This window comes from Leishmania braziliensis, chromosome 6 (assembly GCF_000002845.2).
Source record: "Leishmania braziliensis MHOM/BR/75/M2904 complete genome, chromosome 6".
In the NCBI taxonomy this organism is placed as follows: Eukaryota; Euglenozoa; class Kinetoplastea; order Trypanosomatida; family Trypanosomatidae; genus Leishmania; species Leishmania braziliensis.
In genome coordinates this window covers 250,416-265,592 of record NC_009276.2, presented here as the reverse complement: position 1 = coordinate 265,592, position 15,177 = coordinate 250,416, and the positions used below count along the sequence as shown (strand labels likewise).

General features: G+C 62.0%; 3 protein-coding genes across 3 annotated transcripts; all 3 read right to left on the bottom strand.

Annotated features, from left to right (window-relative positions):
* Positions 1–1,227: 1,227 nt before the first annotated feature.
* On the bottom strand, positions 1,228–9,141 carry LBRM_06_0700 (conserved hypothetical protein; the record flags this gene model as incomplete). Its single annotated transcript, XM_001561954.2, has 1 exon — positions 1,228–9,141. The coding sequence occupies one exon, from the start codon at positions 9,139–9,141 to the stop codon at positions 1,228–1,230; it is 7,914 nt and encodes a 2,637-aa protein (XP_001562004.2).
* A 1,402-nt stretch (positions 9,142–10,543) lies between these two features.
* LBRM_06_0690 (conserved hypothetical protein) lies at positions 10,544–11,692 on the bottom strand (the record flags this gene model as incomplete). Its single annotated transcript, XM_001561953.1, has 1 exon — positions 10,544–11,692. The coding sequence occupies one exon, from the start codon at positions 11,690–11,692 to the stop codon at positions 10,544–10,546; it is 1,149 nt and encodes a 382-aa protein (XP_001562003.1).
* Positions 11,693–12,714: 1,022 nt separating this feature from the next.
* Positions 12,715–13,449, bottom strand: LBRM_06_0680 (conserved hypothetical protein; the record flags this gene model as incomplete). Its single annotated transcript, XM_001561952.1, has 1 exon — positions 12,715–13,449. The coding sequence occupies one exon, from the start codon at positions 13,447–13,449 to the stop codon at positions 12,715–12,717; it is 735 nt and encodes a 244-aa protein (XP_001562002.1).
* Positions 13,450–15,177: the final 1,728 nt, after the last annotated feature.

Below are 15,177 nucleotides of genomic sequence, written 5' to 3'. Positions count from 1 at the left end.
TTTGGGGAGGGGGGGGGGGGCAGAGATTGAAGAGCGATCGCCAAAGACACGACGAAAAGCAATCAAAGAGGGGGAAGAAGACGGTGGGACGAGTGAGAGGAGCAGATGGCTATCGTGCAAGCGGGAGAGAGATGTTCCGTGTGTGTGTGAGAGAGAGAGGGGGGGGATAATGGTAAGGATGAGCAAAGCCGACGCGGGGGCGTAGTGATGCATGTATGCGTGTTAGCGAGTATGGCGATGCCAGTAAGAAGCGGGGGAGAGGCAGGGAGGCGGGGAGCACGGAAGAGAGAAGCAAAGTGGGGCGAGTAGGGCTCGTGAAAGAAAGCTGCACGGTGCGAGACAGTGCAGGAGGCGTTTCCACCACCGCTGCAGTTTCGCGGTGGCAGTGGCGTGCGCCGTGTGACCCGTTTGTTCCACCCTTGGCAGAGAAGGCGCCATCGAGACGCATGCGTGCCCCGCGCAGTGAAGTCCCTCTTCTATATCCCCCCTCGCTGCCTGCGGGTTTGGGGAGAACCCACGCGAAAACCGCTGAGCAAAAGAGAGCGACGGCGCATTGTCTCGCCATGCGCACAAAGGGCGTATGGACTGCGGGGGGGAGGGGGGGGTTTGGTGCTGGCGCTTAAAGACCGAAGTCTAAACCGACATTTTCCGCTGCATTTATCGAAACAAAACGCGCGGGGCCATCGGCGCCGACGGCGGTGTGCACTGCCGCTACAGAAGAGCAGCAAACATCGGTGTGGGTTGAGGGTCGAGAAAAGGCGGACCTCAGCCCTCCCTCCCTCCCTGACTGCCTGCCTGCCTGCCTGCCTGCCTGTCGGCCTCTTCGACTGGGTAGAGAGAGAAGGGGAGAGTAAAGGGGGGGAGCGGCAAGTTCGCACACGAGCACGCAGACAGAAGAGTTACGAAGCTGGCAAAAAAAAAAAGAAACGACAGCCAATGCGAGGGTAAAGGTGCGCGGGGTTAGGGAAAGAAGAGGCAAAGAGGAGGCAGCGGATGAGGTGGCGCAGATGTGCGCAGCGCCACACAGCACAACCACCACATAAAGCAACGCTAGAAGAGTACCAGCAGAGGCACAGAGAGAGAAAGGGAGGGAGGGAGGGCGGTGACGACAGCGTGGTGTCGGCGCCCCCCTCCATGAATACGCCAGGGCACTTATGTATAGGCGGATGTGAAAGTTTGCGAATGCGCGTCCCGGTCTCACCTCACTGCCGTCGCTCTCTTTTCACTCTATGAAGAGCGGTTGTGATGGCGGTTCTTGTCGTGCTTACGCGAGCGGCCGTCGCGGTCACGGTTGTAGGCGTGCGATGACCATTGGCTGGTGCTGCGATGGCGCGGGTTTCGGTCGCGGTTACTCCGCGAGCCGCGAGCGTCACGACAGTCGCTCCTGCCATCCCCACCACTATCGCTGCTGCTGCTCCCTCGAGACGCACCCACGGGTTTGGAAATATCGCCCTCCCTCACTTGCTGCTCGGTCCTCTCTGAGAACGGTGCCACACCAGCAGTGGCGTCGGCGGACGAGGTCGTGGAGACCCTGGTGGTGGTTGACTGACGGGAGCTGGGGAAACGCGTCGGTGCGTAGTGTGTCTGCACCTCCACCACCTCCGCCTCCGGCGTCTGTGGGAAGGTCGGCGATGATGGCGCTGCTCCTGAAGCAGTCATCCTTGTACCACTCCCTTTGCCGCTGCTCGAGCTGGAGGGAGTCGAGCTCGAAAACGATGACGGCGGCGACGGCGGCGCTGACGCGGCAGTAGCAGCAGCAGTGGAGAAGATTTCAGCAGTGCTTGTAAAGAGCGTGTGGCGGCTCCCAAGCTTCATGCCAACGGCGTCCTCCAGCTCGGTTAGAATCGGATCGAAGTCCTCACGTAGCTGAGTAATGTCGCCACTTTGCATGATGCGCCGCAGCACTGGGGAGTGAAAAGATGCTGCGGCGTGCGGCGAGCTGGCGTGGCTCATTTCTGTCGAGCGCCGGCCTGGCTGCTCGCGTTGCTGCTGGCTAAGACGCTCTTGTACCTCCGCGGTGATGCCGCTACCGCTTCCACCTTGCCGCTCGTGATGGGCGCGGATTTCCGCCATGCGCTCCTCACTCTCCTCCAGCGCCGCCACTGCCGCGGGAACCTGATCGAAGATTTGCTTGCGCGCCACATCGCGAATGGCGGGCTTTGGCAGCAGCAGATGCTGCGCCATCACCACTTCCTGTTGCTGCTGCGCGTGGTATCCACTCGTGCTGGGTGAAATGCTGCCCTTCTGCTGCTGCTGCTGCGCCGCCGTGGCGTTTCCATCTGGTGCAAAGTAGAAATCGCTCAGTAGCTTTGTGATCTCCGCCGGCGGCACACGCAGGGAGTGGAGCACGTGCTTGAAGGCTTGCCGGCGACGGTAGGCGGGCGGGATGCGTAGAAGATGCCGCAGCGCGATGCCTGGCTCACCGCGGAAGCTCCACATCGAGGTGATCGCGTTCAGCGCGTTCGCCACGCCAGCGATGTGGAACGGCATAAACAGAAAGTGTGTGGCAAAGAAATCCACCAGCTTCAGCAAGTACGCCTCCTGCCAGGCGCGGTCCAGCTGCTCTGACATCATGCTCATGCGGTACGCGGCCACGTAGTCTCGGCCAAAGCTCACCTCTGCGTGAAAAAGCGGGCAGGTGGCGATGGTGTGGCCGTGCTCGTAGCAGTGCCGACACAGATCATCATGAAGGGTGCGGCTCAGCTGCGACAAGAAGGCGTTCGTGTAGGTTCGCCGCGGTGGTAGCGGGTCGAGGGACGGCTGCACGGCCTCCGCGTCCAGCAGGGCGAGCAGCTGCACGCGCTTCTGCTCCACCTCATCCGCCGGTAGGCCAGCCGCGCGCCAGAGATCGACATAGGCGGTGTCAGGCGGCACCATCTCAACTGGAATGCGCCGCAGCACTCGCACGCCGTGGCTTAACTGGCGCGTGGCGAAGCAGCGGCGCGTCAACATCAGCAGCTCCCGCACCAGCTCCGGGTGCGACCGCATCATCTCTGCCGAGAGTCGCCCGCGGTTGTACTCGCTGTAGACGTACGCCGCAGCCGCACCGATGCCATCGGGCACGCAGGCAATCTCAGCGACGTTGCGTAGCACAATCAGCAGCCGTTCCACCTCGGTCGACGCCGCCGACAGCTCAAGACACTCCACGAAGGCGTGATCAGGCGAAAAGCAAAGAAGGCAGCACTGACGCACCGGCACGGCAGCCGTGCGAGCGGCGAGCGAGGCGTGCAGCAGCACAGAGGAGCAGCGAGAGCCAGCAAAGGTGTCGCTGTCACTTCTAGTCGCGGGGCCCTCCTCGGTAGAAGAGGCGTGGGTCAGCAAGGTTTGCGCGCTTTCCTCCGAGAAGCCGTTCATGCGCAGCACTGCCGCCGTCGTCGCAACGGACACGCATTCCACTGGCGCGTGTGAGTAGAGGCGATACGTCTCACTGCGCCGCTCAACCGCGGACAGCTTGACTATCGTCTTGTTCACTGCGTACACGAGCGGGTCGTCGAAGTCGGCGCGTCGGAGAGCCGATGGCTTTGCTGTGCCGGTAGACATTAGTGCCATCGGCCGTAGCAGATCAATGTGGACGATCAAATACCGGTAAAAGGCGTGCAACCGTTCCGGCCCCGCCGTGGTCCAGCCGTCCACCTGCGCCTTCAGCCGCCGCCGCAGGCGCGCGTCGCCCTGGATGTCCACTAAGGTCGTGGCAGCGGCCGACGAAGGCGCGCCGGCAGCCCCATTGCTGCCGCTGCTGCCGGACAGAGCCAAGCGCTGCACCCTCTTGAGCCACTCGTCTAGCCGCGGGCACGTGTGCGATGCGTGGCGGGCGTCAAGGCACATGCAGCACGTCTGCGTCACCTGCATAAAGTTGACATGCCGCACTACCGAGGCGGGGTAGCCGGCGCTACTGCAGCCGCTGGCGGCGGGCCCCTTTGACGCCGTCGCCGGTGCCGGTGGCGGCTCCAGCAGCGCAAGCGCCTCCGCCTCAGTGACATTGAAGTAGTGCACCATGCGCAGGTAGGCCTCCATCGCACGCTGCGGCGGCGGCACGTGGCAGAGGACGAACGCGGCGCGGCGGTACTGCTGCACACGGCTCAGCAGCAATGACAGGCAATTTGCGTCAGATGAATGTAGCTCAGCGAAGATCTCGCGGAAGGGCGAGGACACGAAGGCCGTGTATGCGTCCACGACAAGCCGCACGCACGGCTTTCCTGGTGGAAGCAGCACTGACGGAGATGAAGGTGACGAGGACGTCGCGGACTCCAGCTCCTCGTCGGACGGCGACAGTGACGTGGCTGCATGTCGAATGCGCTGCGACAGACGCTCCAGCACAGCGCGCTGCTTCTCCTCCGGGCTTAGGCTGATGGCGGTGCGCACGCGGTCTTCCCCAGTCGCCGACTCGGATGCAGCGAAGTTGCGAGTGACAATAGGGCAGAGGTGCCAGTCGTGCTGACCAAAGCAGATTCGGCACGTCTGCGCTCCGAAGATGGCCTCAAAGAACATGCCATCCGCTCCTGGCCGTGTCAGGTCTTCCTGCCTCAGCGCCTGGTAGGTGGGCGACATCTCCTGGCCGAAGATCTGCGCCAGTGAGGACAGCGGCATGCCGAGGCGCCGCTGAGAAATGGGAATGAGTCGCGTGTACACGTAGGCGGCCAGCACGCGTTCCTGCAGCTGACAGAGTACCTCCACCAGCCGTAGCAGCCGGTCCTGATCTGCCGGTGTCGCGCGCAGCTGAAAGATACGTCGGTACACCATCAGCAGGTAGCCGGCGACAATCGCGTCGACTGGCCGCTCCTCACAGTTCGATATACGCCCGCGCAGCTCTAGCATGATATCACCACTCGCCTCCGTGTAAGCAAAGCGCCTCCACGGCGCTCCCGGCCCCGTTTCAGCCCTGCACGCGCTGCACTGCACTCGACTGCACCACTCTGTATTATTCTCCTGGCACCATACACATACCCACGCGCCGTCAACGGCCTGCTCAGACCCCGGCGTCGCCTTCGCCGCAGTGGAAAGGTACTTGAGCGTCGACGCATCAAGCGCCTGTGCAGAGACAGGCAACGTTGTCGGCAGTGTCCCATACGTAACGCGCAATGTGGCGCTGGGGACTCCTCCAGAGGACCCGGCGTACCCGCCATCTCCGCCGTCTGCGTCGTCGCACACTCCACGCTGCGCCAGCACGTACCGCCGTGCGGCGCGCTGCAGCTCAAGCCGGCGCGAAGACTCCTCCATGGCTGCCCGAACATCCAGCACCTGCGCACCGCTTGCCGCCTCGCCTGCAACAGGGAACAGCGCCAACTCGTTCGACACGGAGACACCGGGGACTAACGGCGCCCCTGCGGCGGCACTGGCGGCCAGTAGCAGCGATGACGATGGTGATATATCCAGTGCACCGTCCTCTCCGCCTTGCTCGGTGCTGTCGCGCTTCTGAAGGTGCCACCGAAGAATATCAGCCGCGTCACGTGGTGGGTGGAACAGTGAAACGCTGCTGCCCGACCCCCTCGCGCCGTCCTGCTGCAGCCGACGCACGCTGGCCGAGAGCCGCTGACGAGTCCGCTGTCGCCGCTGCTTGCGCTGTGCGCGCTGCCGCTCCACATGTTCTGCCGAGAGCCGGAAACTCGGGATGGTGTCGGTGTCCTTCGCCGGCACCACCTCCATACAGTTCGGGCACACACGGTCAACGTACACGTCGCCCTCCGGCAGCACGCTGGCACAAGCGGGACAAATCAGATCGCGCAGCACGTGGAGGAAAGCGTCACGGTGCTCTGGAGTGAACAGAACGACGTTATCGATCACGGCGTTGTACAGGGTGCTCAGCTCCTCTTGCAGTCCGAGCCGGATCAGCGTTCGCGCGGCGGGGACGAGGTGGCGATGCAGCGGCGGCTGAACATGCACGCCAACGTCAACGAGCAGCCAGCGGAACAGCTTGCGTGCAACTTCGCGGGCCTCGTCGGTGTGGTGTGACGGGTCCAGTCGATTCAGCAACCATAGCGACATATCCACGCCATCGATGATGTGCCGCGCCGACACGCGACGGGCAACGTTCAGCGTCAGCCATGGGTCCGCGCCGTGGCAGAGAACCTCCATCGCGTCGATGCAGAGGTCACCCGCCTCCTGCGGCCCCAGCTGGGTGTACCAGAGCGGATTCTCGCGATTCAGCTGCTGGAACACGTGCCAGACGAGCTCCCAATGCACCATGGGCAGAGACGCATGCGCTCGGCCAGCGGCAGCGGCGGCCGTGCCTCGGTACCGCTGAGTCGCAGACAGCGTAGCCACCTCCTCGCCCTCTTCGTCGCTGCCGTAGACGGCGTGCAATAGCACGTCGCGTGCCTCACGCATCACCTTGAAGAAGACCAAGAAAGGCGCGGGGTGCGGCATGACGGTGCGGGAGAGGCGCGGGTACAAGTCAGAGCTCGCCCTCTCGCTGTGGTGGCGTGATCGTGTTTGGTTTTCGATAGCAGTCGTGGTGGGGGTGGTGGCGGCTCTTGGGATTCTACCCGTAGAGCGCTCGTCCACAGCACTGAGTTGGGCCTCCACCAGGTGTTGGGCCGCCACCACCTGATCGCGCAGAAGACGGCAACTGTGCAGATAACGACGCAACACATGTAGCGCCAGCAGCGGCGAGGCCTGCGCCGCGAAGGAGACACCGCAGCGCAGCAGCACTTGCGCCGTCATCGTAGCGTCGAGGCCGTAGGCGATGCCATGGCGCGAGTTGATCATGCGCAGCGCTGTCGTCTCCCACAGCGCACGAGCCCGAACTGCCGGTGACGCTTCGGCAGAGCCGCCCGCCTGCACTCCCTCCCGTTCCACATCCGCCAGCAGCGCTTGGAAGGATGAGTGACTGTAGAGCGTGCCGGCTGCACCGGAGGCCCGGAAGTCACCTGCAGCTGGCGATGCATCACCGTTGTAGTGCTCCGCTGCGTAGCCAAGCTCCACTGCTCCCAGAGCGCACCACCGAATCCCGTTGTCACCACCTGCGACTGTGCCTGTAGGCACCAACGCCATCACCGGTGTTGCTGGCGACTGACCCTCGTTGGTTTCCGACGCTAGCTGCGCACTCTCCTCACCCTCCTCGTCGATAGGCAGTGCTTCGCCTGCGACAGTCGAGTCGGTCAAGAGGGCGCCTCCGACCTCGCTCTTCGCAGGTGCGAGCACTGTGGCACACGCACGAGGGTCGAGAACCCCATCTGGCACAGCAATGGCATCCAGTTCCGGCGCCTCCAGCGCCGAAGCGTCCACTGTCGCAGCCATATGGCTAAGGTGTACAGCACTCGGGGCAGTGCTCAGTGGACGCTGGCGCAGTGCCCCGAGGAGCGCGCTTTCACCGGCACGCGTCAGCACCGGCTGCGCAGAAGCCCGCGTTTCGCGTGACGAGCTCCGCAAAGTCGACAAAGACCCTTCGCGCAGCCTCAAGAGCTTCCACAGCAAGTGTGAGTGTGGTAGCTTCGACTGCCCTGCCATCACCACCAGCTGTGACCACGCATGTGGGGTGATCCACTCGACCGGCATGTCCGTCACAACATCGACAGCGGTGTCGAAGAGTGACTCTTGCAGTGTCGCCTCCAGTAGCAGCGCCCGCACCTGGGGAGTCTGGTAGAGCACGCGCGCCTTCTCGTCGTTGCGCAGTCGCACCGCAACGCGGTCCAGCGCGAAGCCCGCGGCGGCGGCCGTGCTGCGGTCTCGGCGGGTCGTGTGCATCGTGGCAAGCAGCGCCTGACATACAAACGACGCTGCGGGGACCCGGTGCCGCAGGATCATGTCAAGGAGGACGGCCGGCGCGGGGGCATTGGGGTGGTGAAGGAGTCGCTGCGTGGCGTATGCCACGTGGCCACGCTCGATGTAGCGATGCAAGAGGCGATTAAAGGGCTCGTACTGCTGTATGCGCAGGTGCGCAGCATCATGACGCAGCACTGATGGTGACGCACGGGTAGCGGTGGCCGACGACGGCGATGATGACGGCCGCCGATCTGGCGAGGAAACACATGATGAAGAAACGCTGTCGGTGCCGGACGCAGGCCGCAACAACACCGAGGGGAAGACGGAGACGCGCACATTGCTAGCACAGGTGCGTGAGCGGCCAAGATAGCTACCATGGTCGCCTCGGCCAGCGGCAGCAGAGACAGCAACGGTGCTGTGACGCAGCGGTGGCCGTTCTTGGAGATGGTAGGCGCCGCCAGCGCACTCCGGTACCTCAACCCCTGAAGAGATCGAGAGATAGTGAAGGGATGCGTGAAGGCGGTGACGTCGCATGATGGAAGCCGCGAGAATTGCACCAGAGACCTTCTCACCGCCCCCGCCACGAGCGGCAGCGACTTTAGCGGGTGCATTGCGCGACGCTGTGGAAGGAGGACGAGAAGAGGTGGTAGACGATGCTGAGCGGCCGCGGTGCTGCGCCAATCCGAAGGTGGTCTGCACGGTCTCACCGTCGTCAGTTTCCGTCGCGTCATGGCCACTGTTGTGCTTAGCGGTTGTTGTGTACGACTGCATTGAAGTCTCGTGAGAAGGCGCCACTGTGCTAACGCCGCTACGTCCGCTGTACATGCTCGCGCATCGAATGGCGTGAGCGAGCGGTGACGCTGCAGTAAGGCCAACAAACGGGATAAGTGTCGTCGACGCCGAGGCGATCGCTCGCAGCCCTGTCATGGGTCTAGAAGCACTCATGTGTCGGCGGCCGCCGTCCCCACCGTCACCGCGGAGAAGCAGTACGCCCTTCAGCACGCCCTTCAGCAGGGTGCTACCCGGCTGAAAAACCGCCATCCTCATCGTGGTAGCCGCGGCATACGCCTTGGGCGTGCGGACAGCGCTGCCGCCACAGCCGCCGCACGACAGCGGGGTCACGCTTGAGCATAGAGGAGCTGCCAGCAGCGAGGAGGACGGGATATGCGCTCGCGACAGCGCTGCACTCGCGCTGGCAGAGCGTCTCGAGGATGCAGCGGCTACACCAGCGGGGGCGGTGGGTATGGCCATGACAGCGCACCTGCTCAAGGAGGTCGTCCCGTACGGACAAGAACCGGCACGCAATGATAGCGGCGGCGTCTGGCACCGCCACACCCACCGCAACTGACTCGATGACGAAGACCGAAGCATCGACGGGGAAGGCATGGCACGTTCGGGCCTTTGACGCTGAACTGTGCTGATAGGCGTATGCGAGTGCATGAGGGGGGGGAGCGATATCGCACCCGAACGTGCGCCCTCGCCGGTATGGCAGAAGTCGCTGCGGCCCCCGTCGGTGCAGGAGAACCTCGCTTCTGTTTGCCTTAGCCACCGCACGCGAGCAGATCTTCGCAAACGTGCGTGGGGACGTGTGTGTGTGTGTGTTTCTTTCGCCTACGTGTCCGTCGGCGTCAGTCGCGCCACCGCGCAGAGGGAGAAGGGAGAGGAGTGGGCTCCTCGCACACACACACACACACACACGATGGTTGTTGCGTATGTGAGTGTTCCGCGTCGAGCACACACAAGCTTGACAACCTCCAACTTCCCTCTCTCTCGCGCGCGCGCACGCGCTTGATCGGCCTCGATTGCCCCTAGACACGTCTCCTCTTCACCTCTCTGTTCTCTCTCCGCCTCTCTATCGATCTCGAGTTGCAGGAAGGAGGGCGACGAGGCCCCTTTGTCCGTCGCCCCGGTGCTCAGCTCTCCCTCGAAGCTTCTGTCGGCGTGTGTGGAGATGATGTCCTCTCTCCTTTACATATATGCGCACGAGCGTGTTGGCTGATATTGCGTCGTGATTCCTTAAGCCGCTTAACGTGTGCGTGCGCGTGGGGAGGTGATAACGATGCCCCTATAGGGGGATCTGTGGCGTGGAGGTGGGGGGGAGGGAGGGGACGCTTTGCTTTCAGGGGAAACGCATTGGCTGTTACTGCTGCGACTCTGAAGATCAATCGAGAAAGAGAGGTGGGGAGAGGAGAAAGAGAGATGGCGCAGGGAAAATAAAAGAGGAGAAGTATATGTCCTCTGCATCAAGCAGGTGAGAAGAGTCATCCGCACCGGCCCCCATGACATCGACGTCAACGTCGTGAACGTGAACAGAATGCCACAGCTGAGGCACATTCGCGTCTGTGATGGGGAGGGGAGGGGGGGAGGGAGTCATTGCGGGTACACTGTGCGCCGCGTAAACACAGCGATAAGTAGACGTGCTGCTTAGTCCTCTTCGCGCTCTGTCTTGCGTTGGGGGGAGGGGAGGGGGGGCTTCCGGTATGCGTGAATGTCCATAGGCAGAGGTGGGAAAGAGGGCACACGGGAGACGATTATGGTCGCACCCCCGCCCCCCCTCTCCCTCTATCTTGTCCCGCCCCCCCCCCCACACACACACACAATGCGCCCACTAGAGCAAGAACCGACAGACCGATACGCACGTTCGTAACGTGTACAGGCCATTCGCCGACATGGGCCAGCAACAACTCGCCTTTTGCGGGGCTCATTCTACCAGCCGTCGCTGCAATCGCGTGCTGCGATGCACACACGTAGAAAGAAAGGGCCCTGGCCACCCCTCGACTCTCCGACACGGACCCCTCGCCAGGACTCCCCCCGACATCACCCTCTCGCGTCACTTCCGTCCTCACTGAAAGACGCGTTCCGGCTTCGAGTTGAACAGGACAGCGCTGCGCACAACACCGACAATTTCGTAATTTTTGTAGACCGTCGCTGCAGAAGAGATATTGGAGGTGCTCGCTGGCGAATGAGATGAGAACGACCGGCAGTCCAGTGCGGTATCCTCGTCGTTCTCCGCCTCGCGAGGACGCTTGAGTGCCCTGACACTCCTAGGCGTGCTCTCCGAAGACGCCGATTTCGACACACCACAGGTTGGGTTCGCGGCAGTCGGCCCACGTGCGCGCGCGTCGTCCTTATCACCGGTATCGAAGTCATCGAGGAAAAGCGAGTTGAGGGAGAGCATGTCTGGGTGCTGATGGAGCCACTCGGAAAATAACATCGTCACCTCCGGCGCTACCGATGACGATGATGCAGCGTCATCCGCCGGCTCAGCGACCGGTACACCCCCACCTTCCCCGTTACCCGCTGTCAGCAACTCCCGGGCGTGTGTGTCGTCACGCACTACCTGCGTGCGAGCCATCTGCCGACGCAGCTTTCGCATACGAGCAGGTGTGCACTCCCGCAGCACCAGCCACGGGTGCTTGAAGCTGAACCGACTGCCATGAACCCGCAGCGTGTCGATGCAGAGGGTGCAGCGGTGCCCATTGAGGCGGTCCTGCACCACGTGGCCGAGTGGCACCTCCACAACAGTGGCGCGACGAGAAGCAAAGAATGAATTTGGTCCTCGAGACGGAGGAGCAGCAGGAGAAGCGCCGGTTGTGGATGACGGGCCACGCAGCGCGGATGCAGGCCCACATAGTGAGTCTGCAGCACCGTGCCGCCGCATCGCAAAGTCTGCGTCTCCGCTGGGGCCTGCCGTGGCGTGAGCGCTGCACTCGCCATCCTCTTCGTCACTGGTGCTGTCACTACAACAACTGCTGCTGCTGCCGCTGCCGGTGGAGAGAGACAGAAGTCCAATGTCCGTGCCGCTGGTGCCCTCCCCTAACGCAGTGCCGCTGTTGGTCGCCCCGCTCCGGCGCGGCTCACGTCGTGACGCGCGTCGACGCTCCTTGGCGTCTCGCGCGGCGCTCAGCGCCTCCTCTGTGATGACGATCTTGCCCTGCAGCTCGATGATGTCCATCACCGGCACGACCGTCTTCGTGAAGACGCGGATCATCTGCTGGGGCGGAAGGAGAAAGGCAGAGCTAACAAAGCGCACAAGTCCGAGCGTCTCTCAGCACCTCAACGACGGTTATCTTGACGTGCTGGTGGTGACACTCAGCAAACCAGGTCACACTCCATCCAAAGCGGGCGTCGCTTTCTAGCGTGCGTGCGGGTGTCCGTGTACGTGCCAACGTAGTGCTGCTGTGCCCGCAATGGCGGCCCCCTCTCCGTCCCTCGCCCTCTCACCCTTCTGCGAATCTTCGCGCTCGAGCTGAAGAGTGCAAAGACGAATGGGCGGGGGGGCAGGAGGGGGGAGGAGGCAGGAGGAGGGGGGAGGCAGGAGGGAGGAGGCAGGAGGCAAATACGAAAGTTTGTGCAGACGAGGTGCCCATGTGGTCTCAGGCGGGCGCTCGTTTTTTTTTTTTGGCAGCGCCGCTGATGCAGCCCGGGGGGTGCCCTGTCGCTGCTGTTTGGCGTCCACTGGTGAGAAGCGCATGACAGAGCATTCAGCTCACGCATGCAGGCACGCACGCAGCAGGGCCCAGAAAGAAAACACGAGTGCGGGGGAGAGGAGATGGCGTGAGAGAAAGCTCAAGAAGCGAAGGGCGGCAACGGTGGAAGAGGGAGAGAGAGGGAGGGAGGCTCGCATGCAGTGCATCCGGGCAGGAGAGCAAACGCGTATGGGAGGGCAGAGGTAAGCGAAAAGATGTACACGTGCACACCCACGCCTATCTCTGCTTACCTGTCATCTATGAAGCTCTGCCTGAGTGGTGTGTGTGTGTGTGAACGCAAGCGAGTGCGCGACTGTGAACAGGTGGACACGCTACCAACGCCTAACAGCGAACGGAGAGAGAGAGAAAAGAGACAACCCTACAAGCACACGTACGTGCACACAAACACACACGCTGAGCGAGAGGGAGAAGACGCGAGAGACGCACCTCACCTTCCGCTCTTCCTGTTCACAACAACGACACGAGGGGAGAGGGAGGGGAGAGGGGGGGGGAGAGGCTCGCACTACATGCACCTCTACACAGCTTATGTGTCCTTCACCCACGGATGCGGCAACTCGCGATCTGGGTAGTGCTCACGCCAAATCTCCCTCATAATGTTATTGCGGCCGATAATCTCGCCATGGAAAACGCCGAGGTTATACTTCCAACGGAAGGATGTGAGCATGTCAACCCAGTCCGGATTCACCGGGTCGGGCCGCAGATTGCGCTGTTCAGTGTCCTCAACGCAGCGGTAGTACGTGTCACGCTCCTTCTGGCATTTCCACGAGGTCCACATCTTGTCCTGCAGGCAGCGCGCCATTCTCTTCTCCACTTCGGCACAGCGGCGTTCAGCCTCGTCCCGGACAGTGCTCTTCAGCTGCCTCGCTACTACCGGCGGCAGGCGCAGGGCCTGGATGTGGTCGATCGTATCGAAGTCTTCGTTGTAGATCTGTTCAATGAGGTTCATGTGAGGGGTGAAGGACGTCGCTGCACTGCTGTCACCGACGCCGCCTCTCTCCACCTTTGCTGACGCTCCTGGTCGGCGCTTCGCGTATGGCGACTTCAGGTGCGCGTAGGCCTTGCGCTTCGCCGCGTTTTCCTCGGGCGTGCTGATACCTGAATAGAGCGAGACATCGGGAGTGACACCGAGGTCGGCGTCACTAACATTACCTACCGCGCCATCCCACCTCTTGGCCGTGTCTTGCTTCTCGCCAGCAGTGGTCGTGGCAGCCAGCACGGCAGACGACGAGGACGACGTCTTCGAACCCTTGGCGCCCATTTTCGCTTTGATCACAAGGGCACAAGTCAGCCAGCAAGGGGTGAGAGAGACCTGCGAGAAGGCGCCCTCGCTGTAGACCCGCTGATGGTGGCAGTAGTGGAGTTGGAGGGCAGGAAGACAGGGAGTAGTAAAGCGCAGACACACAGACGTGCAGAGAGAGGGGGGGAAGACACTTTAGCTACGCCGCTTCCTAATCGCTGCTGACGGTGGGAAAGGGGAGTGAAGGAGGACAAGAGAGGAGGACGGGGGGATGGCAGGCAGAGGCATGAAGTTGAGAAGAGGCCGCGGCTCAGTGGGAGGAGGAGGAGTAGAGCGGCGCGCGATGCGTGCAGAGTGTGGAAAACTCACGGAGTGGGCTTCACCTTTGCGTGTGTGTGTGTGTGCATTCGCCGCGGCGCTTTTCGATGCTTCGTCCCATCTCAAAGCGATATTTTGTGTTTCCTTGTCGCCCTCCTCTCCGCTAGTGACGCCGACGAGAAATCGAGCTCACCTACAACGCAGACACATCACGAGAGAGCAAGTGAGAAACTGAGGGAGAGGGGGAAGAGGAGGAGGAGGGGGGGAACAGATCTCGTCCTCTCCCTCTCCCTCTCACGCTGCGGTGAGGGAAGACACCGGTAGGGCGAGAGGCGAGGAAGGAGAGAACAGGCGAAGCAAAATACAGAAGAGCTCATGCGCACATCACCACCACCACCGCCATGCAACACTGCGGACAGGGGTGTGTGTGTGTGGGTGTTGAGGTGGTACGCCTCTGTGCTGACTCCACCCCTGGGTGAGTAAGTGAGAAGACTGGTGCTAATATGGCTCGAGAGCCACTCTCCCACCTATGCTGGTACCACAGAGTCCATTAACACACCACGCCAGGCACGCAAAGCGAGACACACACACACACACACACACATGCGCGGGCAACACCTCGCGCCGCTGAATTCGCTGCCGATAAGATTTCACAGAAGAGGGAGGAAGCCGTTGAGAGGGAGGGAAGGAGAGAGGGAGACGCTGAAGTGGTCAAGCACCAAATACGAAATAAATCAGCACAAGCAAAAGTGATAAAACGCGCAACGACATCGAAAACACACACGCCGAAACACACGCAGAGAAAAGTAACCACCGAAATCAGCACTGCAACAGCATCAACATCCAGGAGCTACACGAGCATGTGCACAACGAGAAACCGAAGAGAGAAAGACAGGGGGGGGGGGGGGGGAAAGATGGATGGAGGGGCGGATGTGTCAAGGGGGGGGGCGCACACATACACATGCCCACAGGCAACCCTCAAACACCATTTCACTCGCTTTCATCGTTTCGCTTGTCACACTGCGCACGGGTGACTAAAAATGACGGGGGTGTGCGGGTGGCTCGATCGGGGGGTGGGGGGGGTGGGGGGGGACTTAAACGAAGGGGAGACGAAAACAACGACGAGGACGGAAGAGGAAAAAAGTGTAAAAAAGATAAGAGGCGCACACACACACGCACACACGCACACACACACGCACACACACACACACACACGCACACACGCACACACACACGCACACGCACACACACACGCACACGCACACGCACACGCACACAAGTAAGGAAGGCGGTGGAGTCCGAGTAAACTGAGAAACAGAGGACGTCTTCAGGCGCGGTGTCACGGCGCAGGCTCCCTTCTTGAGATACGCGAGAACCAGTGGTCATGGCCGTAAGGGCGAGCGTGGCCAACGCGTCATCGATACAGTGTGG